This window comes from Toxotes jaculatrix, chromosome 16, assembly GCF_017976425.1.
Source record: "Toxotes jaculatrix isolate fToxJac2 chromosome 16, fToxJac2.pri, whole genome shotgun sequence".
In the NCBI taxonomy this organism is placed as follows: Eukaryota; Metazoa; Chordata; class Actinopteri; family Toxotidae; genus Toxotes; species Toxotes jaculatrix.
The window spans coordinates 11880099-11904549 of NC_054409.1; the positions used below are offsets into that span (position 1 = coordinate 11880099).

The window sequence follows — 24451 nt, forward strand, 5'->3', positions numbered from 1 at the left end:
ATCAAAAGGTGAAGATATAACCTCTGTAACCATCTATAACATTGTGTTGTCATTTTGTAGAAATGTACAGTATAGACTCAAACCCTGTCACCAGACAAGAAAGTCAGTATTGGACAATTCTCTTTGTACAAATATAAATACCAGCGGGGATGAGTATACATACACACATTCTCTGTCTGTCTGTCTGTCTGTCTGTCTGTCTGTCTGTCTGTCTGTCTGTCTGTCTGTCTGTCTGTCTGTCTGTCTGTCTGTCTCTCTCTCTCTCTCTCTCTCTCTCTCTCTCTCTCTCTCTCTCTCTCTCTATATATATATATATATATATATATATATATATATATATATATATATATATATATATATATATGCAGTAACTATTCCACTTTGAACTTAAATCTTAGAGCTGAAATGATAAGAAGGTTGACAAAATAGTCGTCAACTGTTTTGATAATCAAAAAATTGTTTCAGATATTTGAAGTTCTTCTACTCAGGATATTATACTCTTTTTACAGCTTTTAGAAATCGCCTTTCACAAACTTTCATCACTAACAACTTCTCTTTTTTCATCCCTATCTCTTTTTCTCGCACACAAACACACACACGCACGCTCACATAGTGTAAACACTACATTCCACAGTGTATCAGAGCAGTTATCTTACTGAACTGTACTATTACAATATTTACAATCAATTACAAGCTTAATCAATTGAAAAGCAGCCAAATATACAGCAGCCGCAGCAGTAGCAGTAGCTTGCCCTGCTGAAGTGCATTTGCTTTAACAAGTGTGGATACATTAACAAGTGTGTGTTTGAGGGGGTCATATTTCTAACAGACAAACTATCCTGTAAGAAATTGCAGCACGTCTGCAATGAAATGTCAGTGATCAGTTCACTGTGTTGGGGTAATTGAACAACAGCAGACCTTTGCGTGTGTCCTGACAGCCAGCAAAAGTTTTTCAAGATATTGATGTGAAACAAGCTCCAGTTAATTTTATTATGGATGTCTCAACAGGCCAAAAAAACAAGACCTAGGAATGCTGTAGAAGCTGAGAGGGGAATTCTGGCCACAGCGCATGGAAAGGGGGGAAAGATCTGAAGAGGTAAAAACTCCAGCAACACTTGCAGCATAACACAGTGTTACTGTCCAACACTTTTCAGTTTGACCCTAACAAAGGCCCAAAGAAAGAATAACTTGAGAGGTGCTCCTGGACACATAACTGCCTTTTTTGCCACCAGTTACACACATCTACTGTTTGTTTTCCATCCATACTCTCAGATGGGCACGCCTCTGACTCCAGTGACAGAAATCATGTCATAAAACAAGCGATAAGACCTTGCTGAACCAAAGGAAGTTCAACTAAAGTTTATGTTCTTCTTCTCAGGCCAAGCTTTTCTTAATATGTACTGAGTATAAAACAAAACCTTTTCTGTCTTTATGCAAAATGTATTTTTTGATAGAATTTTACTTCCTTACAGCAAACCTTAATCCATCCACCCTGTTTATAAATTTCTAGAATATGCCTGCACACTAGATTTATGTCTCAGCACCTGAACACTGACATTTTATGTGATTTAAATAAACTAGTAAAAGTTATATATAATGGATTATCTATCATCTTTAAAAAGTAATTTCATGGTTTGCATACTAATAGTATCAAACTACTGTGTAATGAATAAAGCACAAATATATAACCTAGTATTTTTGCCTCATAATGGCCTTCAGATGTAGTTCAAACGCAATCTTTTATGGTGATAAAAATGAAACAATATGACAAATTGTAATAATTAGACCTGAGCCATGAATGATCACATTAAAACGATAAATACCTGAAGTGCATTGTATTTGATGATTGAAGCCTGATTAACAAAGGAGTAAATAACTTGCTGCTATGTCGGTGTCAATCATTAAATGTGTTAGTGATGAAAAAGACAAAGACAGAGCTCTTAGTTGGTGATAAAACACAGCGAGCTGTTTCAGGTAAGCACCACTGCGTTTCAGTTGCACTTAATGCAGCAAAAATATGTCTCTGTAACATCCTTATAAATTGAAATAACTCTGACAAGTATTTCCTCTAGCTTTCTTCCTTCTGTCAAACTTAAATTAAAAAACAAACAAAACAAAAAAAACATTTAACCTGCCCACCTGTACCGGGCTGCTCGCCTCCGTCCCTCCGATCCAGACGCTCCGGTGCGTGGTGCTGTCTCTCATATTCCGGCTACTGAAATGAAGAAAAAATAAAAACCGATCCGATCTGCATGAGCTGCACATGAGTGGCACTAGACTAAAGCCCGCTGGGTGCCATTTAGAGAGAGAGAGAGGGAGCGAGAGAGAGAAAGAGAGAGAAAGAGAGAGCAGAGGGAGAGAGAGAGAGGTGAACGGTGCTGCCATCCTGTGGCTGCATAAATGCAATGAGAGAGAGGAGATCCAGCTTGAATATAGATATGTAGATATGTATAGGACTTTATATGCAGCATTTACAAAATTGGATCATTTAAGATATAAAACAGAGTAAAAGAAGGTAAGGAAGGAAATAAGAAAAAGGAAAAAATAATTTTAAAAATATTTTCAAAAATGAAGAAAGAAATGGTTTCAGGAGTGTTCATAAATGTTCCATTTAAATCCTACTGCCATTCTATCAGTGCCATTGTAAATAGTCTAATTTATGTGTTAGATCTCAGTATATGAACCAATGAGAGGTTGAAATGACTTAAGAAACTACAGCCCAGTGTTTCACTGTTTAACTAGTTTTTGACCAACAGAAGGTATACATCGGGATGGAATATTTCCAGAGGGTTCCCGGAGTGTTGTTACTGAGACATTAGAAGCAAGTTCACCAGCAGAGGTCAGTAATGGTTGCTGTTGGGGTTGTCTTCACTTTTCTCTTTACTTTCCTGTGACTAAACCAGCCAAAGACCACAATGTTTGGAGGAAAATTTTTATTTTTCTTACTTTTTTTTTTTTCAAAAATAAAAATGAAAAACTTGATGTAGCAGACAAAAGACATCATAAAGGTCTACTGGCAATATTTCATTTCAAATAGATTTTCTTACCCTGCACACTTTAATATATAGATACCACCTACCTTCTTTGCTCAAACTGCACCATCAACCTTAACTGTGCCACAACACGTGTAGTATGTGTGGATGAAGTTCAGAGCTGCATCCACAGGGCACAGTCAGTACAAGAGATCAATGCATTGTCCTAATTCAGAGACTTTCCCTCTGTTATGAATTCATTAGAATGAGTTCAACTCAGGAGATAAAAAAGTTTAAACAGAACTCATATTGTTTCATGTATATATTGTTTCATCATGAAACTGTTTGCCACCAGATTTCACATTGACTCACTCATTTGGTGCACTCCAGCAACAAATCTGCACGTTGTACAAACAAAATCTAATGTAAATAATTAAATCAGCAGTATTGAGCTTTGCTATAAAGCCTTCAATGATCACTCAGTCGAGGATCAGGAAGGCCAGAGGTCACTCACGGTCTGTGGGCGATGGTACTAATGATCTGGACTGAGCCAGATGCTGTAGGTTTGATAAGGTTGTGTTTAAACTCCCTGTGCTGTGGTGTGATGACCCTGCTGTTACAGGACGCAGTTAATATTTTCCTACTACCAGTGTCAGCTTAGCACAGTGATTTCATGACCAAAAAGTAGCAGTTACAAGTAACCCTAAATTCCCGAGAGCCGTGAACGCATCACTTTCCGGTGCAGCTGGATACTTTGGGTTACCTCAGAGAAAACAGTGACAACAATGAGATAGCAGTAATCTGACACACAGGTCGCTCCTGCGCTGCCCCGCGAATTAAAAGGATTAATAGTCGATGACAGCAGGATTTAGTCCGAAACTGGACCCAGTCTTAATAAAGTTTCGAGTTCCTGTTCTCTTAGCACACAGCCGTTTTCAACATCCACCTTTCAAGTGAGACAAACGGGGCGAAATCGCGTCCTCTTAACTCGGCCTTGAATGTCTAAACTACCAGGAAATGCAGGTGTGTCGGTGCTCGGGGACAAGTCGCTGGAGTTTTACCGGGACCCGGTGAGCTTCTACCGGCAGAGGATCGAGAAACACCGGAGCAGACTGTTTCAGTGCCGCCTGCTGAACAGACCGACCGCCTTCATCTGCTCTGTGCAGGGGATGAGAGAGCTGCTGTGTGGTATGTTGTCCGTGCACGACTGTTTATTTGTGTGTGTGTGTGTGCAGGTACGCACCATAATCTCAGAGTTAAAGCTTTGCTCCTAGTGAGAAAATACACTTAACCTCTGCAGAACTATGGCTGTTTTATAGTCTGAATGATAATTCAATGAGTCAGTTGGTAATTTTATTATGTAATTCTACTTATTTGTTTCATCATTATACAAATTCACTAGGAAATTAGTGCGTCTGTTAGTCTCCTGAATCTGATTTTTTTTCTCCTCTGGCAAAGGAACAAAAGGAAAATTTCTTCTATATGGAGAAAAATGCACCCCAGGATTAGTGTGATCAGTCATGGGAAAGACTCGTGATGGTACTGGAGAGAGGGAAGGAGGGGGGATGTAACTGATATGAAGTTTAAATATGGTCACCCTTTAAATAGTTATAGTTGTACTATTAACCAGGATGGGCCTGTACAATAGATATCAAATTATATGTTTTATTTTATATTGCAATATTTGCAAACAGGAAAATGTCAAGTTAATATCACAACATATAACATGATGAAAAATCCAAATAAAGGAAATAACAGCACATTATATTGAGATTTTAAAAGTACATACACCATTTATTAGATCACAGAACTGGTAAGTAAGTGGACTTGTTCAGAGATTGTTAATTTTACATGCAGATGCACTTCCAGGGAAGCATCTGCTCTCTTCTGCTTTGTTTTTAGGACACACACACCTGCATACAGAATCAAACCTCAAATGGACATTGATTGTGTAAGAAGTGTGTGAACAGTGTGTGTATATTGTATGTTTGTTGTGTATGTAATCAGGGTATGTGGTGTGTTTCAGAGAAGTCCAATGTGTTTCTGAAGGATCCAACTGACTTGATGACCAACATGTATGGTGACACCATTGTCACCTCTAATGGTAAACACACACACACAGAACAACCTGACAAATATCACAAAACAGAGCTTCTAAGGTGGCTTTCTCACTACACTGAGTAACTTGTATCTGTGTGTTTCAGGTGAAGAGGCATGTCTTCTCCGCCTGTCCCTCACCAGCCTGTTTACAGGAAATTGTTTGGAATCATCAAGCAGTTATATCACAAGGTGGGGGAAAGTAATGTTACTGAACAGTGTGTCAGCGTAAATTCACATTATATTTGTAGATTCCCTTGATGGTGTTGACGTTCATGTTTTTATGACCTGGAGAGTGGCGTGGTTCCTCGTTCGGGCTTTAGTTTCATGAGTTTAAATGGGTCCACAGAGCTCATTCTCTTTTTTAAGAGAGGAGGTTGCGTATTTAGACATTATTTGTGTCCCACCTCTTGACCCATGGATGTCCACAGTGGCACCAGAAATGTTTGCGAGGACATTTGTGACGCAACTGCAGGGCTTATATTGCTGCAACACTTGTTCGTCTATGTCAAAGGTTTCTTGAGCAAACGTGGATGAAGTGAGTCCCTGTATGTTTCATGGGCGACACGTCTCCACACTAATTATACTGGGTGTAATGTGGTGATTTAATGCTAGAATAAAAAGGGCATGTTGTTTATGTTATTGTCATAATGTACACAATTTAGCAAAATTACCTCCCAGGACATATTTTTGAAAAGACGCACTTGCAGTTACTTTAAAAAGTCTGTTTTTCTCTACCTCTTTTTTCTCTACAGTGTATGTGAGCGCTGTCTGAAAGACCTCTCACTCAGGTAGCACTTAACATATATATAACATATATACATATTAACATATATATATATATATATATATATATATATATATATATATATATATATATATATATATATATTTTTTTTTTTTTTTTTTTTTTTTTTATACAGACTTTTGTCCATTTGTTTCCTATATTACCAGTATTACATTCAAGTCACTTCATATTTGCATTAAAGATTAAAGACTTAATATTTTTGGACGGTAAGAGTAATGTATGTAGCTAATCAATGCAACTGATCTATGTATGCATAGTGGGCAGCCAGAGTGTGTCTACTCTGTCTTTAAGCGCCTGGGGACGGAGTTGGTTTTGGGCCTTTTTCTGAACGTACGAGCGGAGGAGCAGCCTGAACTATTCCAGGAAATCACACAGCTCTGCACCCAGCACTGGCATGGTAGGGAGTATGGATGTGTGAATACAGAGTTGCCCCTGGCCTTCCTGAGCAGCCTTCTTTTTTCTTACTGCAACTATCAGTTCAGTTCAAACAAACTGTTCCATAAATGGTTGACGAATTTGTCTTTCATCAAAATGCAGCACTGGTATTGTAAGATGCTCGCTCTCACAACTTGTTTCTTAAGTCAGTGTTTTTGTTCTGTAAGACAGCATTGCAAAATCGACCACTTCTGCTTTTCATTTCAGTTCAAAAAATATTTCTTTCGGTGTTTTGTGTTTTTTGAACATCTTTGCATGTGTTTCTTCGGCCCCTGCAGGCCTGATCTCTGCTCCAGTGAATGTGAAGGTTCCTCTATGGTCGTCGGGTTTCTCCACCGCTCTGGACGCCAGAGACAAACTGATGGACATCATCAAAGACAAACTGGAGAATGACACACAGGGGTGAGTTTGCACCCGTCTCTGTGCTTCCTTCTTCATTTCACACACACAAACACAGACTCACGCACACATACACACAGTTTGTTGTACAGAGACAGAAGGAACCTCCTCACTGCTTCTCTTCTTCTTCTCTCACTTTCTTGCATCCTCCTTCTTTCTTTCTTTAATTCTCTTCACATATTCTTGTTGCATACAGACAGACACACACACACACACAGGAATTTTCATTTTACAATCATTCTCAAAGATACTCCCTGTAGAAGTTGAAATGGGAACACATTTTAGTTTGTGGACATTTCGTACTGACATAAATTCAGCTTCTTCTGGACATTGCAAGTAACAGTAGTTATGTTTCCATGAAATTGCTGTGCAAGTTTAAATTATTATTATTAATTTCTGAAAGATCTACAAAATAAAATCAGTGAGTCAGTGTGTGTCAGTGTGTGTCTTCATTATCTAAAACTTTATATGAATATATAATTCCACAGCACCAACATGGAAAATCCTCTGGCTTTTATCGTATCCTCTCTTTGTTTTAGTATGTCAACTTTTTTACCTCAGCCAAGCACTGCATTTGTTGGATTTTCACTAATGTGTTTTTTTGTACACACACGTGCTATGCAAATACAGCAACATTATCCACTGAAAATAGTGATGACTGTTCATCTTTGCACTGCCATTCTCATACATGAAATTCTCTCTCCATTCTCTAGCTTCGTCGGCTCTCTTGGCTCTTTGCCGCTGCCCGACTCCAGCTGTGCCTCCCAGCATCTCCTGCTGTTCATCTCAGCTCTGATCCCCAAAGCTCTGGCTTCGCTTCTCACCTCCTTCACACTGGCGCTCAGTGGAAATGAACAGGTACACAGACAGAGGCAAAAGCACACATGTTGACTAGACAAAATGACAACAACGCAACAAACAACAAACTTTGTGTGATTCAAGGTTCACACGGACATTGTAGGTCTTCCGATTGTAATAATTTAAGAAGAAAAACTGCTGAAAGGAAATTAAGGCATTCCTTTGAATTTAGTTAAGACATAGTCAAATCCATCATCTTTACTCTTTAGCTCTGAAAACCCTGAGCAAAAAGGAGACATCTGTAATAATAATAATCATAACAATGTGCCATAACTTTTCTTGGCTAGCCCCTCTTGCTTTACATTAAGCTAACAACCAAAACCCACTCTTTCTCCATCAGGAGGAGGCACGTCGGCGAGCTAAAAAAGACCCTGATTACTTACACAGAGTGCTGCTGGAGGTGCAGAGACTCTGGCCTCCTTTCATTGGTGGACGCAGAATAGCTGATCAGGTAGGACTGCTCATCTGGGGACTGAAACTCATCCTAGAACTCAGATTTGGTTGTGGTGACTGACTTGACTCAAGATCATGGAGGGTCTGCACTGGTCTGTGAAAAATAGGGACACCATGGTCAGTTGACCATTGTCAGCAAATGTTAGTGTAACGTGAAGTGTGGGGGGAGGCGAGGATTCAGGCTTTGCTTCCAGATGTAATGTGTCTGACTTTATGTGTCACAGCTTCGACCTGAAGTAGATGCAGTTGTACAGTGCATCTTAACAATCAGAACAAAAGTAGAAAAAGACATTAATCCATGGATTATTAACATTTTGAGGATCATAAAGTGCCAAAATAAAAGCAAACAAAAGTATAACCCCTCTAATTTTACAACATGTCAGCTGTTTTTGGTTCAGTTCACAATAAGAAATGTGAAGAATAAAATCCTATTTTATTTTATTTTTTTGCTTTATTAAATTTATGCAGATGTGGGAAAGGCAGGAATTTTAACAAGGGTTTAAGTGTTGTAGCAGAGCTTATTTCCCTCCTGAGAAAACCTTGTGCTAATGTACACTGTATTATGAAATGTCTCCTATTTCTGTACACTTTGAAGGATCTATAATGGTCTTTATTGTACCTTTATGAATTCATACTCCTGTAGTCTTCAAAAGGTGTCCCAGGCCATTTTGTTGTGTAGTTGTGCATGTTACACGCCTTTCCTCTAGATGGCGACAGATTACTGTAGATGAAAGTCTCCTCCACTGTCAGCTCTTCTCCCCTGACCTAAAGGGGCTGGACAAAATAACAGGATTGTTTTACAGTTCTTTATATTAACACTTCAGTAGGTCTTATTTAGTAATTTTGAGGCATTAGGTGAATGTCAGCTTGTGTTGGTGTCATGGAGCAACCTCTATTTTTGAGACTTTTTCTTTTGCAGCGTTAAAGAATTTTGTTGAAACAGAGTCCTGTTACATTGACTATACTGGCGTTTCCATGTGTTTGTTTACTGGCAACTTATTCTCTATAAAGTTTTGTTAAATATTCTAGTCTAGTAAAACCTTTGTTGTTGTGTTACTGTATACATTTTAATTCATTAAAATGATCGTTGTTCCTCTGTATGCTGGCATGACATCAGCTCTGTCGACCAATACAGTCGCACTTTTAGCCTAAATTCCATGTCCTGATTGGCCGGCGGTTTGCTCCGAGGGCGGGGGGGTTCGGCGGCTGTCTTTGATCATTGTGACCTCATCAAACATGCTTATGCAACAGCCCAATCAGAGGCATTGATCCGTTTCTGTGATTGATTGGCTCCGCTCCCCCAGAAGGAAAGAAGGGAGGGAGGGAGGTGGGGGTCAGGATTGGTGGTGGTGGTGGTTGGGGGGGGGGGTTGATGTGTGCTAGTGATGCCGTGAAGCCGAGTGGAAAGTCATTTGTCACTTCTAGGAAACGCGCCAGTGCACTTTGATTCCCGACGGCCTCGGGGCCGTCACAGGCTCATTTTTAGAGGAGAAAGAACTCAAAGAAAAGGTGCATTTCATAGGATTTGTGAAGCCATAAAGTCCATCAAGGTCAGAATGTAAAACAAAGAAACAAACAGGAACAAAAAAAGCAGATGGTTTGGCCGTCATCCTGGAAGGAAGGAGTACTCGAATATCTGTTGTGCTTTTCATATACGCATAAGATTATTGTTTTTGTTGAAGCACAAAAGTAGCTCTTTTGAAGACTCCTTACATTTAATTACTGACATATTTCCACTGCCACAGCCCTTCCCCTGCCATTCCCTTTGTATACCCTCAAAAACAACTAAGTAGAAAAGCAAGAGATAAGTGCTGGTTCTATACTGAAAAGAGTTAATGAGATGTTTATGTGTGCAGGTAGGTGTGTAAGAAAGAAAAAAATTATTAGAATTCACAGTCAGGTGGAAAAAGTAGAAGCTCCATCAGGTGGAACTAAGATATGCAATAGTTTTAGCAACTTGAAGTTTGAGTGTGTGAGAGCAGGTCGGAGGGAGAATGAACTCACATCTCTCAGTGAGAACCGCAAGAAAGAAAGAGATTTGTATAAGATTTTCCACTCCAGCAGAGAGAGGCAGAGAGAAAAATGAGAGAGCGGGGAGAGGAAAGAGAAACAGTGATCATGTTCTCTGGCAGTCCATTAGTGCAGCTACTAATGGATGTAGTGAAAAGGTGAATTAAAAGGGCAACAATTGGGTGAGTGGCGTTTTTGCCCCAAGGCGGCTCCTTTCACCAGAAAAACTAGTTCTGGAAATCTTGTTTAAAAGGGAGTTATAGTTTTCATTCCAGCAAAACATCAGGATTAAAAATGTCTCCCATTCACTTTGGTTCAAATGGGTATTATAGCATGTCCCTACAATGCTGTCATTTCAGTGTTGCAGATGGTGTGCAGTGCCACTACACTAAATCTGCTTTGCAGTCCTGGGTGTTTGAATCAGATGTGAAGCATCTGCATTTACTGAGGCATTTGCATGATTTTCCAGCTTGTAAATTGAGCTATATGTTCATTCTTTCAAGCGCTGGAAATATATGTATGTGAACTGTCATGGTGACTCTTGTTTGGACACAGCTTACTTTCCAACAACTTGGATGTTAGCAGCAGTAATTAGCATGTGAAAGTTTACAGAGTTCAACTTTGACATCAGATTGAATTTCACAGTAGTGTGCAAGCTTTTTGCATTCTGTTATCAGACAGATGATAGCCAATAGAAATATAATGAGATCATCACAAACTTATCATGACGTTATTTTCCTTTCATGTATAATAATGTGATGTCCCCTTCTGTGTGTGTGTGTGTAGGACTCCACCCTGGCAGGGTTCCATGTCCCAAAGGATTACGGCACAATCTATATCAGCCACGCCGTCCACCGTGACCCAGAGGTGTTCCAGCAGCCAGACAACTTCCTACCAGAGAGGTGGAGCGGAAGGTGAGAATGTTAGATTTAGTCTCTCTGTTTATTAAGTTTAGGCCTTGTTTCAGAAAATAGACTTTAAGTATCCCATGTGCTTCCTCTTTATAGTCCAGAGGTTAGGTTTAAGGTTAAATTAGATAAGAAGAAAATGAAAAGAGAACACACACAAGTTGTCATTGAAAAGGGAGGTTTACCATATATAATGTACAAAGAGCCCCAGAGACATGAAGAGCAAAACATATGAAAAGCAAGCATTTAAGGCAAATGGAAAAAAGAAAATTTGCATTACATTTACATTGAAAAGCTAATTTTTGAAAATGACTGGTGAAAATGTATTTACATGTATATGTACAGCATATGCATGTACATGTATGTTTGTATGTATTTGAATGTCTGGTTTTGCTCATGTATTTGTGCAAAGGCTCTAGGGATTGCTTTGCATAGAAACACCATCTCCAGCAGTAAATGAATCCTCTGACCCAGGCTTTGTGGGTCAAAGTTTTATCTGTCTGTGATCAAAATGTCTGAATGTTACAGCATTCCAACATGCAGCATGTACGATTCTTTCTCATTGCAATAAGTGAAAGAATATTTACTTTGAAATTGACAGAGAATGGGATTGTTAGGTAAAAATGTCTTTACCTTTGGTAAAAGCCACCTTTGCAGCCGTGTTTAATGTGACAATGTCACCTCAGAATAATTTCAAAATCAGTTAACTAGGTGCTGGCTATCATATCCTTATCCTTTTTTATCAGCATTTAAAGGTTGGCCTCAGCTGCAAGTACATGTAGTCAGAAAATATATATATATATATATATATGATATAAATCTTATATTAATCTTACATTTACCATAAATATCTGGTTTCTGATGGAAGTTTGCATTTCCATCAGAACCCTAGAACAATAAAACACAAATCAATGCAGCACCACAAACTACAGTCTCTGAAATTACCATACAAGTAATAAAACAAGACTTTTCTGATGCTGTATCAACAATAATTAAATGGGGGCTCTCACAGGTTGTGTTTATTGCAGGACTCCACTGGATTAAGTTATTCTAGCAAGTCAGAAACTTTGCAGCAATCTCAACTCATCAGTCTGATTTTTTCATACTCTTTCAGTCCTTCAGAAAGAGCAGTTGCCCAAGGAGAAAAAAAAAAATCAGAGGCAGAGAGACTGTTCTCTGCACCCACAGAAGCAGAAATTAGACCAGAATGAGATTCAAGAAATTATGATTTTTTTATTTAGTAAGTGTTTCAATTTTTTCTCTGAACAAAAAAGTGTTGTTCTCTAAAACATCTAACCCACAGCTAAAGGGAAAATAGTAAAATAGGAAATCACAAAACTAAAAAGACGGAGTATCACAAAGTAGCTCCTGGAAAGCACTTAACTTTCCACACTGATGAAATAGGATTTTGAAGTTTGACTTTTAAAATTTCATCATGTTGCAGGTTCTTTTATCCGAGAGATTTTCTCTTTTACTGTTCCTGGCAGGTGAATGTGTCACACCTTACTTGCCACTCCACTGTGGTTAGCTGTGGAGACACACACTGAAACAGGAAGCTTTCAATGCCGTGACACATTAAAGATTGAGGAAATGAGTCACAGAAAGCCATTTTCTTGAATCTTGAATGAAATTTTCATTCAAGTGACAGAGCCCTCCAGTGACCATAGTAGTTGTGGCGGGAGTAGGTGACCAGATGCAGAGTGTTAGGAGGAGCTCAGGGTGGATGGATGGGCTGACAAAACGTTGTGTTAAAGTTCAGTGTTTTGTCAACATTGTTTCTTTTAACCATGACCACGACCTCTAACCGTGTGTTTACTATTGTAACCACGATGACGTAGGTCTAACCTTAAGCACATACAGTAGTTATTTTAACCCAAAACATCATCTTTCCCAAAACTGAACCATTTTGTTTTTGTGGCTAAACCTAGAAGAGTTAAATATTTATTTTTCACACATTGATTTTTAACAGTTTATCAGCTTCCAGTGTAAACACTAATTTAGGAATTGCTTCTTGGTGTTCTATCAGAGGGTAGGAGCAAATGAATGTATGGCCATTTAGGTTTTGTTATTTTTTTAATGTTAAATCACAGTTCATGTAATACTGCAACCCATTTTAGTAAGTCACTAGTTTAATAACTAATAGTAGCTATTATTACCTGAGGAAGGACTTTATGCATACATTTAGTGATATATTTACCTGTTGCAATCTAATCCAGCTATCCTGGGGTGACACGGACATAACCATGACTTTTACTGTCTACAAACACACTTTTAAAACCTGGATGATGCCTTGAACACAGCTTCTGTTTTTGCTTGTGATCAGAGGCCATGCATTATGAGATAAAAATGGCAATTCCTCTGCCAAATCATGTATTATTGCTAAGATAGATAGATGGATAGATAGAGGGATAGAGGGATAGATAGTCATTCCTTCATTCTGACATATTAATCCTTCCTTATATAGCAGACTAGTAATCTACTTTGGCCTGTTGTCTAGACTGCAGCTTGCTTTGTGATTCTGATTGGAAAATAATGCTGTACATACATACGCCTACATCGTTACCATAGCAACCAATGCAGAAAGATTAACAATGCCTGAATGCTTAAATCTAACCTTATCGCTTTCACATATACAGTATTGCACAGATAGACAGCCATAAAGATCAGATTTGGAAAAAAAAGGCCTCTGAACACGACTAGAGATGCACAAAGAGACAGCTGAAGAAAAGCTATGGGTCGACATCCTTCACTCACATCCCTCACTCTCTGTCTGCTACCTGCTCTGGGTAGCAGACAGAGATAAGTGACTTCCTTCACTTATTCATTCTCTCAGTCAACTGTTTTTCTATTCATCCATTTCCCCCATTCACCTGGTTTATTCTCATTCATGTTTCAGACGTTCATTCAGGCTCACAGAGCAAGGGGGGAAAATCTATGAATGTATGTATGTAGGTAGCTGCTGCCATGGAAACCCGTCACCTGACACCATCTTTACCAATTCCCTTTGTGAGTGTGTGCGTGCGTGCGTGTGTGTGTGCAGCGTGAGGGAGAATGATGCCCTGTGGAGTGGGATGGGATACAGAAAAATGAGTCAGAGAAGATCTTATCATGTTTTTTTTTCTTGTGCGCATGTGTGTTGCTCTCAGAACAAAGACAGGAAATGTCCCCTTTTAGTGTGGGGTTTCCCTTTTATCAGTTAAATACAACCACCATTATAAAACCCCATTTAGTGGAACATGAAGATAAATAAAATTATAAATAGGCAAGCACGGACATTTTTAGCAGCATCAGTTTTTTTTTAGCAAGCGTTTTCACAGGAGGGATTACCCTCTTTTTCCTGCCTTTTCTTTCCGTTTGCAAACATGATCATACAACAGTGTCTAAATATCTTCAGCTATTTCATGATAAAGCCATTTTTCAAGGTCAAGAAAATTATTATTTTTTAGACAAACCCTCTCTTCCTCAGAATATTTTTGGATATGAAGATCTAGTGCATAAATTAGTATCTTATTTTATTGGAATTGTATTTTTCTTACAGCATTAGCATCCACTGCATGACAAAGTGAATTTGTAGTCTTATCTCAAGGATATCACTTACAGGGACCATTGCATGTAAGCTGCATATAAGTTTACATTCATTGTCAATTTTTAGATATTTTTTTTTAACTGGAATAACTTGAACTCAAAAAACATCAGTTCAACAAATTATTTTTTATGATCTACTTACGCAGAAGACAATATTAACTTAGTTATGGAATTTACTGAAATGTGTGTGAAAGCAACAGAGCACTCAGCTGAGAAAAATTATGAATGAGCAGACAGGTAGCTGCTGTCATGGTAACTGGCCACCTCACACCCGTTTTTACCAATGGGGATTCCCTCTGCTCTTTTGTGTGTGTGTGTGTGTGTGTGTGTGTGTGTGTGTGTGTGTATACCCCCTGCTCTGCAGGATGGGATTTGTTTAAGGAATGAGTCAGAGGAGACTTTCCTTCAGACAATATGATGTAAAATCCACAAAATGCATCATAGAAATACACAGAAAGGTTAATAAGAAAGTGTGTTTGAATCATTTGTACTAAAAACGACACTGCCCCACTGCCTTAGAAATGATTTGAACATATAAAGGCATTTAGGCGGCATATCAGTATGAATGTAAAAACAAAAGTGCGACAACAAAACTGAAAGGTAAGCTGGCATCAGAAATGACCTGCCAATCAACAGTCAGTGTTTGGACTGCTCAAAAAGCCCCAACAGGTGGGGGGGTGCCAGCTAAATAGGCCTAACCAGGAGCTTTTAGGACCCATACAGTTTTACTCCAGAAATAAATATTGGTGATACAGTTTAACTGTCATGACAGGTCTTGCTGCTTAAATTTCCTTTGAATAATTTCAAATCGCCTGACCACCACCAACTCCGCGGAACCCAGGCAGCACCTAAGCTCTCGGAAAACCAATGGAAAACCCTGCTCAGGATGAATAAATCAGTTCTCTTTCTGCCTGTCTGTGTGTTTGCTGTATCTCCTCTCCACACAATCTTCCATTTATCTTCCGGTCTGTTTCTATTTCCTCCTACCTGCTTCTTTCTCTGCTTCGCCATCTGTCAGTCTTCCTGGAGATTATTTTCCTGCCAGTCTTGATAGTTGCCTGGCTCCTTTCCTCGCCACCTGGCTGCTTAATTTAATGACTGCAGTCCAGTTACATAACAAGCTCACCTACAATAACTACAGTGTAACCACATCGTCTATTGGTTCGTGCACATTTCTATGCGATAGTTGTGTATGTTGTCTTCCATGTGTACATATCGCCGCCCAGTGTGTGCATGTACATGTATATGTGTGCTTTTCCAGTTGGAAGCAAATAGGAGAGCTAGCAAGTTAACATCCTATCAGCCAAAACGCCCACACAGGCTCTGGCTGTAGATAAATTAATCGGAAACGCGACCAAACAGATAAAAATCACAGCTACTGCAACGGGCTGTGTTGCTAGTTTTAGATACATCTAAAAAGGGGAAGTGGCCTACTTGTCTACAGAAAATATTGACATCCACCTGTTTTTATTTGAAGTGGAAATTCATGTAACCTTTTCTCTGTGTCAATAAATCAACCGTTTTGTGAGTAATCAGAAATGATATGTCAGCTTAAGTCCCTAAAGATAACTTCAGGTCAATTTGTCATAGTCTGTGTCGTAATAGACAAGGCTAGTTCAATTCATTTAAACTGCAGTTTTAATAATGGATTTACTGTCTTAAAATACATGGCGAGGGAAAAAAGTCCAATTTTACTAGAAAGTCTGTCGGTTTATTGGTAAAGAAAACAACTGCACTGGATTTAGTGAACATTTTAATGAAGAATCTTACTTTAGATGCTGAATTGCCATTTCATTTCACTTCATTCATTCAGCCTGCAATATCATGTTCATGTTAGCTGATTTCTTATTGGGAGCAGGGCTTTTTTTGTTATGTTATGTTGTGCTAGCGGTTGCTATGAGCACAAACTATTTCACCAGACCTAATTGAATTGCTAAACAAATGAAGAATTAGGCCAGCTCAAAGCATTCAATTTTGCCATGTTTTGTACCAATAAAATATTTTTTTTAAAGTTCATTAATTTATATGTATTCGACACAACTTGTCTTGTCACTTCATTGCTTTCAGGTCCACACTTTGCTACTCTGAGCAGAGATATTTGTCTTCGCCGCTTCATTTCTCCCTTTGTGGCTGTTGAATGTTGGTGCTCTAAAGAGGCCTTGTGCTGACACAAAAATCTAGCATTTACCATTGATGATTTAGATCACTAAAACATTTTCTGCTATTGAACCACTTGAAAAATGTCAATGTGGTACCAGAGCATGTTTCTGAATCCCCTCTGTTCAAACTAATAGTTAATTGGATGATTTTAATGTCCTTTTGGCCTCAGAGTTCAGTCTTGCTGTTTCGGACTGCTCTCTCATAACATTTTATAGCAGAAAAATTAATTATACTGGACAATAGATTACACTCTATGATTCACTTCCCGTCCACTCAGCAGATTTGATATAACCTTCTTATGCTGGGCTGCTTGGTAAGACTTCCTCTCTCTCTCTGTGTCTCAGTGTTACAAGACTGCCTTGTGTGTTACACGTCTTACTGTTTCAGGATGAGCCTAATAGTACATTAAACCATTAGACAGATGCTGCAGAGAACACTAATATTCTCCCTCTGTCTGTGTCTCTAACTCACACACACACACACACACACACAAACCTTCTCACACACACTGGACCCAGACTATACACGCCACTAATGCTTCCTGTTTGCCTTTAATCAGAGCTCAGGTTTCAGGAAGACAGGATGCATTAGTGGTGAGAGGAAAGAGATGGCCTGCACGAGCTGGCTGTTGACAAACCTGCCGGCTGCTTGAACCAACTAGCATCTCTTTATTTTAAATATATTTTGTTAGGAGTTGACACTGAAAAGTTCCTGACAACAAGTCAAGTTGTGGCACTGATTCATGCCTGTGTTGTGTTATTCTCCACAAAAGAATTGTTCAGGTGATTTTCTTTTAATCTACAAGAGAGAAGACTGTCGTTTAACTGGCGCACATGGCACAGAGATCCAGTCCTGTTCAACAGTACTGATTTGAGCACTGATTTGTAGAAAAAAAAAAGCACCAAATATCGAATATCACCTATAAACCTCTTGAAATTTTGGTACAATGTTGATTTCTGCATCTCTGTTTTCTATGCACACGAATACATTTCTGAGAAATCATCAAACTGTGTTTTTATATGTGCAGGAATGCGGGCCAGGAGCACTTCCTGTGTTCCTTCGGCAGCGGGCCCAGGAGCTGTATTGGATCTAAACTTACCAGTGTCTTCCTTAAGGTGACTCCATTTCTTTCCTCATAACATCACCTCACACAAACACACATACATGCATACAAAAGAATTGACTCAAGGAACAGTCTTCTTCACTTTCCTCAGGACTTTCTGCATTTGCATTTAATAAAAGTTCCTTAGCCAGAGAAACAGGCACTCAGAAGACGTTAAAATGCTGAGATGTTGAGCTGCCTCAGCTCTGCGTTTTTCATTTTAAATGGAAGTTTAGTGGATTGAGTGAAAGTGAAAATGGAAACTTTATTTCCAATGTGTTTATCCTTTTCAGAGAGGGAGGAGAGGATGCAGCAGCCCTGATGTAAAATAGTCTTAATTTGCAGAAATAGTTTTGTAGCATTATTGATATCATCCATGTGAGATACAGACAATGTTAACGTTATACACAACTTTTAATCAGACTTGACCAACTTGGAAAGCCCTTGAACGAGAACTATATTTGCATTAGTGAGTTATAATGTCTGAAAATATAAGTCTGTAGTCCCAGAATTTACACTTGTTTGGCTACAACCAAATGAAAATACAATGCTGAAATTATGGAAATTATCATGCAGATGCACCTGTGTAAAATTAAGCAGAAATTATACTCTGTGTCTGCATAGCCATGAGGGTCCATGCAGACTTTATGGGTAAAGCCCAAAATTCACTGCTCACAGATCATACATTCCACCTGCTTCTTTAAACCTGTCCATCTATGCAGACACCCAGTGTAGTTTTAACAGAACCGTGTCCACTGTCTGGATTTGTGTCCTTGTCTGTTTTCTGTTGCATGATTTCCAGCAGTCATATTTTAGAATAATTCACTGAAATAACACTCCTTTAAAAATATGATGAAATTCCTCCTTTCATGATGTCTTGCTGTCTCTCCCCAAGACGTAACTACCAAACTAGCTGGCATTATGGAGTATATAATATGTTTAATAAATGGAGTAAAAATAGGTGAAAATAGGGAAGCTTGTGGGGAAACCTTTTTGGTCATTTGTAGTGGACCTGTTACTGGATGATGCTGCTGTAACTATCGATCACTGACATATTATGATAAACAAAGAACAAGGACAGCCTGAGTGTTGAGTTTTGAGGCTTAATGCCCACTGAATGAAATAAGAGAGAAACCAGCAGTGACAGAGAGAGAGAGAGGTGAACCATCCCCCAACTGCTCAGTAAATAGAGCACTGCTCATGGGAATGATGAAATGCTTGGCTGTGTGTGTGTGTGTGTGTGTGTGTGTGTGTGTGTGTGTGTGTGTGTGTGTGTGTGTGTGTGTGTGTGTGTGTGTGTGTGTGTGTGTTAGAGATATCAGACAGGAGAGTCCAGGTACAGATTGTCCTGTTTAAACCACCTGCCCTTCCCCATGGCTGCATTCACCATAGCCACCGCTGCATATCTCAAGAGACATATAGACACGCACACACACACACACAGACACACAGCCTATGGAAGGCACCAGAACATGACAGGTGTGCTACAGGTGTGACAACAGGAAAGAGAGGGATTTATTTCCCATGTAGGGGTGTTCTCTGGAAACAGGTGTGTGTATGTACAAGTGTGTGTGTATGCATGTGTTCTGAGCCTTAACACTGGGGAGTGCAAGGGTGAAAACAACCGCTGTGGGCCAGTAGATCCCCAAGGGTTTCACTGGAAGTCTGTGGATCTGGGTTTTAAGGATCCCCTCTGTTTTTCAGTAACCACAGCCAAACCTTGTGCAGGTTAAAAAATTCTGGTAAAAGGACTGAATATATCTTTTTCTTTGTTTGTTTTTAGCTTGTGTATGCACATATGTGTATAAAGCCTCACAAAATGTAGTGAACTAACTGCTCCTTGGCCCAAACACTTTTTTAGGTTACTACATAAGCTGGTTAGCCAGACATGCTAATGTTAGTGGCTTACAGTAGATCAGATACACAATTTAATTGATTTCTCACACTTTTGTGGAAAAACCCAACATTTTAGAGACCTGCCATGCATAGTGACGGTTGCTAAGAGTAAGAATATGTGTCTTATGTTGTTTTCAAAGACTATATGGTTACCTAAAGGATTTAACCATGCGGCCTGTTTTCCTCAGCCAGACACTTGGAATGTAGAAAAGAAAACATAGTTCTGTTTGATTTTGAGCCAATGGTCCGCACAGCCTTGTTTTAATGACTTCATTCATTGCCAGGTCAACTGCTTATCGTTGCTGTTTCTCAATGAACTTAGCAAGAAAGACCAGATGAGAGAGCTGCCGGAAGGAAGCAGATTGCACTAGTCAGCCAATAAGAGGCTTATCTCAGCAGTCCACATCCGTTGAGTCAGACTGTTAACTAACAGTTTAACCTACTGTGGTAGATCACTGAGACAGAATATGGACGTCTTTCTTCTCAGATTATTAAAGAGCAAAAACAGCAACACATGCATATGGATGGGGGTGTTACTGTGAGCTATCCAGAATGCAACAGTGAAGGATGACTCAATCCTCCACACACATGCACACACGCACACACACACACACTCACACACATGACTCACTGTAAATGTTGGGCCTGATTGAATGGCGCTCAGGTGAAATGTTCACAACGGTTTAATGATCTGCTCTCTCCTCATTCAGCTCTCCTCATTGTTCAGCAGGACAATCATATCTCATTATTTAAAATTGGATTACTTATTCTAGATAACTGGGGGCTGCTTGTTTTTTATTGCTTAAGCAAGTGGCATGAATGGGATAATGTGGGGCACAGCATTGCTCTCATACTCTTGCTCTCCAAGTGGACAATGGGTAGTCATCTTCCCTTTTCACATACATATTGTTTCCATTATAGACTCTAGACAGCAGGAGCACTGTGATCGAGGCAGAAAATTAACCCATGTTGTACCACTATAACAGCAATTCATGTGCGTGCGTTAGTCAATAGTGGGCACATATTAAGGAATCATTTTGAAATCACCTGACAGGTTGATTTGAAAGAAGGATCTAGTCATCGAAACTTACTATTTACATAATTTAAATATGTATTAATACAGTGTAATGTATTAATAGAAACAACCAGAGGCTTGCGGGTAAAATAATGTAAATACCACATAGAGAAGACTGAAACTCTTCAGTAAATCGGTCACAGAAACACTGCTGTAAAGGTGTGTGCAAATTCTTTTTCTTTTTAAAAAGTACCAAATCATATGTGTGAACACTGCAAGTGTATTGTAGTACATACTCATAAGATAACTTATACCCACTGATTGTTAGACAACTCATGTTTGTTCCCCTATTGGACTTACTTTTAGCAACTAAACTAAACTAAAACCCAAGTTGTACTAAGCTGTAGTTTTGCGTGTCTGTAAAAAGCATCAAATTAAAATTTTATCTGTTTCATATCTATATTCAGATTGGAGCTACTGGTTTTGAGCAGAACATGATTTTTGTAGCCAAGAGAAGCTACACTCAATATATCTCAGTGAAATATCAGATGATGTTTAATAAAATTTAATTTAGATTATTATTTTTTCATGTAGTTAAATTACATTAATTTTTATGCAAATGCAATCAATTTAATTTACAACTGAAGTCATGTAACTTAAGTTTCTAATTTAATTGGGTTACATTTTTTATTTTATTTTTAATTAAATACATTTTTTACATAATCAAATCTACTTGAATGTCATCAAAAACACTCTAGTTCCCTTTCACACTCCTCGATAATGATTTCGTCTTTCATTTAATATTCATTCACACAGACCACTCACCTGTCAACCCGTCACTGTAGAAACAGTGAGTGGCGTGGCGTAGGAGTTCCTTAGTAAAGTTTTCTGCAACTTTGAGCAGCACACACACTGACTCACCCCCACACTGTTGCTTCATGTTGTGCACAAAGTATACACACCATCCATCCCTGAGGTTTATTTTGCATTAGTGATGTACACATTGAACCTCAATCCCTCACTGTAGCCTACTCTCTTATGGCTAAAAGGCTAAACCATTTGACTGTTTAAAGTGTGTCTGATTGGCTCTCAGCAGGCTGACGACATGCACGCGCCACCACACATACACACACACATGCAGGAGGGCGTGACCAGAGTAACAAGTAGACCACAGAGCTCTAGGTCAGAGATGTGACTCCAACCCCCCCCCCCACCCCCCACCTTCATCATCCTTCCTCCATTCCCTTGCTTCTCTCCTCGCTTCCTCCTTCCCCGTTCATTCATCCTGCTCCTCCCCCTCTATCAGGAAAAGTTTTCATTCATAAAATGGAGGGAGGCGGGGTAACTGACTGTGACTGGTGGATACGATTGGTCGGCTCAGTGGCTGAGTGTCAGCCAATGGGGGATCCTGGCTATGATATCACCAGCCACAGAGCTCTTAGCATGTAGAATGAAGTACAATAGAAGATCAGGTTTTTCCTGTGTGGTGGTGCCGTAGTTCAGTTTTTATATAAAAATAGGCCGGAGATGTCACGTTAACTGGTGCAAAATGAGAACTGCATATGGTGAACTCTCCCAGACAGTCAAATGAACAAAGATAAAAAAAAAAAATGTTCAGATCCAGTGACTCAAGTGGTTATCAACTTTCAGATTTATGTGTGTAAAACTAAGAATTGTTCATAATTTGAGCCATTACAACCGCCTACCAAGTCCAAACAACCTAATGTTCTGTTTCAGTTTGGCTGCTAAAAGGTGTTGCGTTGCATTGCTATTTTCATATCTGGAAAAAAAAACAAAACAAACAAACAGACGTAAAGTGTTATGGAGGCTGTAGCTTTGCAAGTTGGAGACCTATTCAGTGTTGGCGGAGGCTCTTGCTCTGCCAAGTGCCTTCTAGCTTAGCATTTTGCTTTTGCTCTGCTGTAAAATTAGGAAATTGTCACTTACACCCCCACTGCTCTTAACTCAAAGCATCATCTGTTTGGCAGAAAGTAAGTTCTGTTGATGTCAATGCAGCGAAGATACTGAAAACAACACATACAGAAAACAGGGTTGTTTCCTTGTATTTTGGTGACAGGAAGCGTGCACATACCTGTTAAAGCACTACGACTGGTGTTTGGACCCTCCATCACAGGACCTTGAGTACAAATGGCTGCCAGTGTCTCGTCCCACCAACCCCCCCACCATGTCTTTCACCCGGCTGGATCAGACCAGATCTGACGAGAGAGGTACCAGTTAGGGTTGCACAGTATATTTAGTGATCTGCCTGCTGATAAACTGGGGGGGAAAGAAATCACATGAGCACTACCCCCCCCCAAAAAAAAGAAGCCGGAACATATCTGAACACAATGAGAGGGAAGCCATCAAACTGTGAGGCTTTCCCCCGCTGTGTATAATACAGTAATCGTCCTGGGGAAAGCCGAGGAGCGTGCTGGTTTCACTCTGTGTGTTCCTCTGCCAGATATTCTGCAGCTTCCTTTGATGAATCTGCACCAGAAGACAAAGTAAATGACTCATTCTTCCATTGTTGAACCCGACACTGCCAGACAGCATTTTGTTGACAGTTTTTTTAATTACTCATATATTACAGTTTAAAAAAGATCACAAAAAACATTTGCTCATTAAATTTAATTGCATTAACTTGTCTTATACATCAGACATTGCTGCAAGGTTCAATTAAGATACACCTTCCTTTGTCCTGTTTTTTTAATGTTGTTTGTTGTCAGAAGAAATTGAAAATACCTCCAAACCTGCAACGTGGATAAGGTATAAACTGTGTATTTTCCCCACGCTGCAGTATCACCGTTTAAACCAGATAAAACCAGGGGAACACACACGTGCACACACAAATACAGAGGTAAGCCCTCAGATTCCATCACTGGCTGCGAACCTGTCTCCCCTCCCCCCCTCCACCACCTAGCAACCACCACTGCTTAGCAACAGTTCGTCATACCAACACTGACTTGCTTCCTTTTAGTATGCAAGTCTCTCTCTCACACACAAACACACATAAACACACACACACTAACCTGGTTATTTTTGAATGCATTCAGTCGGCAGTGATGCGCACGCCATCTGAATCACATGTACATGATGCAACAAGGCGTTTCACGGCACACATCTACGTTTGAAATAACCTGGGTAACTTGAACGATTTTTAGCACATGAATCATAAACCAAACAAAACTCTGTCTCTATCTGCTACACTGATAAAAACTATTTTTACCGTCTTATTTATTAATATAAAAGTATAGTACACATACACAGTCTTTCATAGTCATTTAAATGCTGTTAGTGTCTTTCATATGTTATCTTCTGGTTTGGCGTATGAGACAGAGTGTAACTTCATGTTATGTATCAGACTATGACATCTTGACTATCTTTCTACATGGTTATTTTATGAGCCTATGTGCTATGTTTTTAATTAAACTCTTTAATTAAATCCTAGTGTTTCATTTTAGTTTCCTCTTTTTTTACAGGCAAAATATTCGGGCATTTTGAATGCTGATGATTCTTGTTTTCAGTTTGGGATTTGGTGTCACTTTGCAGGGATTCCCACATAGATAAATCTTAAGAATCACTGGATTATTAAAGGGATAAAAAAAAAATCACACAAAGTTATATTTTGCCTTTTCAGACTTTTCTTTCATTTATGTGTTTTTCTTTTGAAACGCTTCCACCTCTTCAGGCCTCATAACGTCCTTCAAAATGACACTTTTTGACAGAAAAATCCCTCTTTGGTTGAACTGCTCA

General features: G+C 39.2%; 1 protein-coding gene across 3 annotated transcripts in view; it reads left to right on the forward strand.

Moving 5' to 3' along the window:
- The first annotated feature begins 3690 nt into the window (after positions 1 to 3690).
- The window catches only part of LOC121195027 (cytochrome P450 26B1-like), a 35131-nt gene continuing 14370 nt past the window's right edge, over positions 3691 to 24451 (forward strand). Inside the window, exons 1-11 of one of the 3 annotated variants that reach the window (XM_041058181.1) lie at positions 3691 to 4160; positions 4999 to 5076; positions 5177 to 5261; positions 5825 to 5860; positions 6135 to 6274; positions 6591 to 6714; positions 7425 to 7569; positions 7910 to 8020; positions 10819 to 10946; positions 17713 to 17800; positions 22776 to 22926. In XM_041058181.1, the coding sequence (XP_040914115.1) occupies positions 3971 to 4160; positions 4999 to 5076; positions 5177 to 5261; positions 5825 to 5860; positions 6135 to 6274; positions 6591 to 6714; positions 7425 to 7569; positions 7910 to 8020; positions 10819 to 10946; positions 17713 to 17800; positions 22776 to 22926 (1276 nt within the window). In that variant the 5' untranslated portion in view covers positions 3691 to 3970. The other 2 variants (XM_041058182.1, XM_041058183.1) reach the window with 2 other exon arrangements.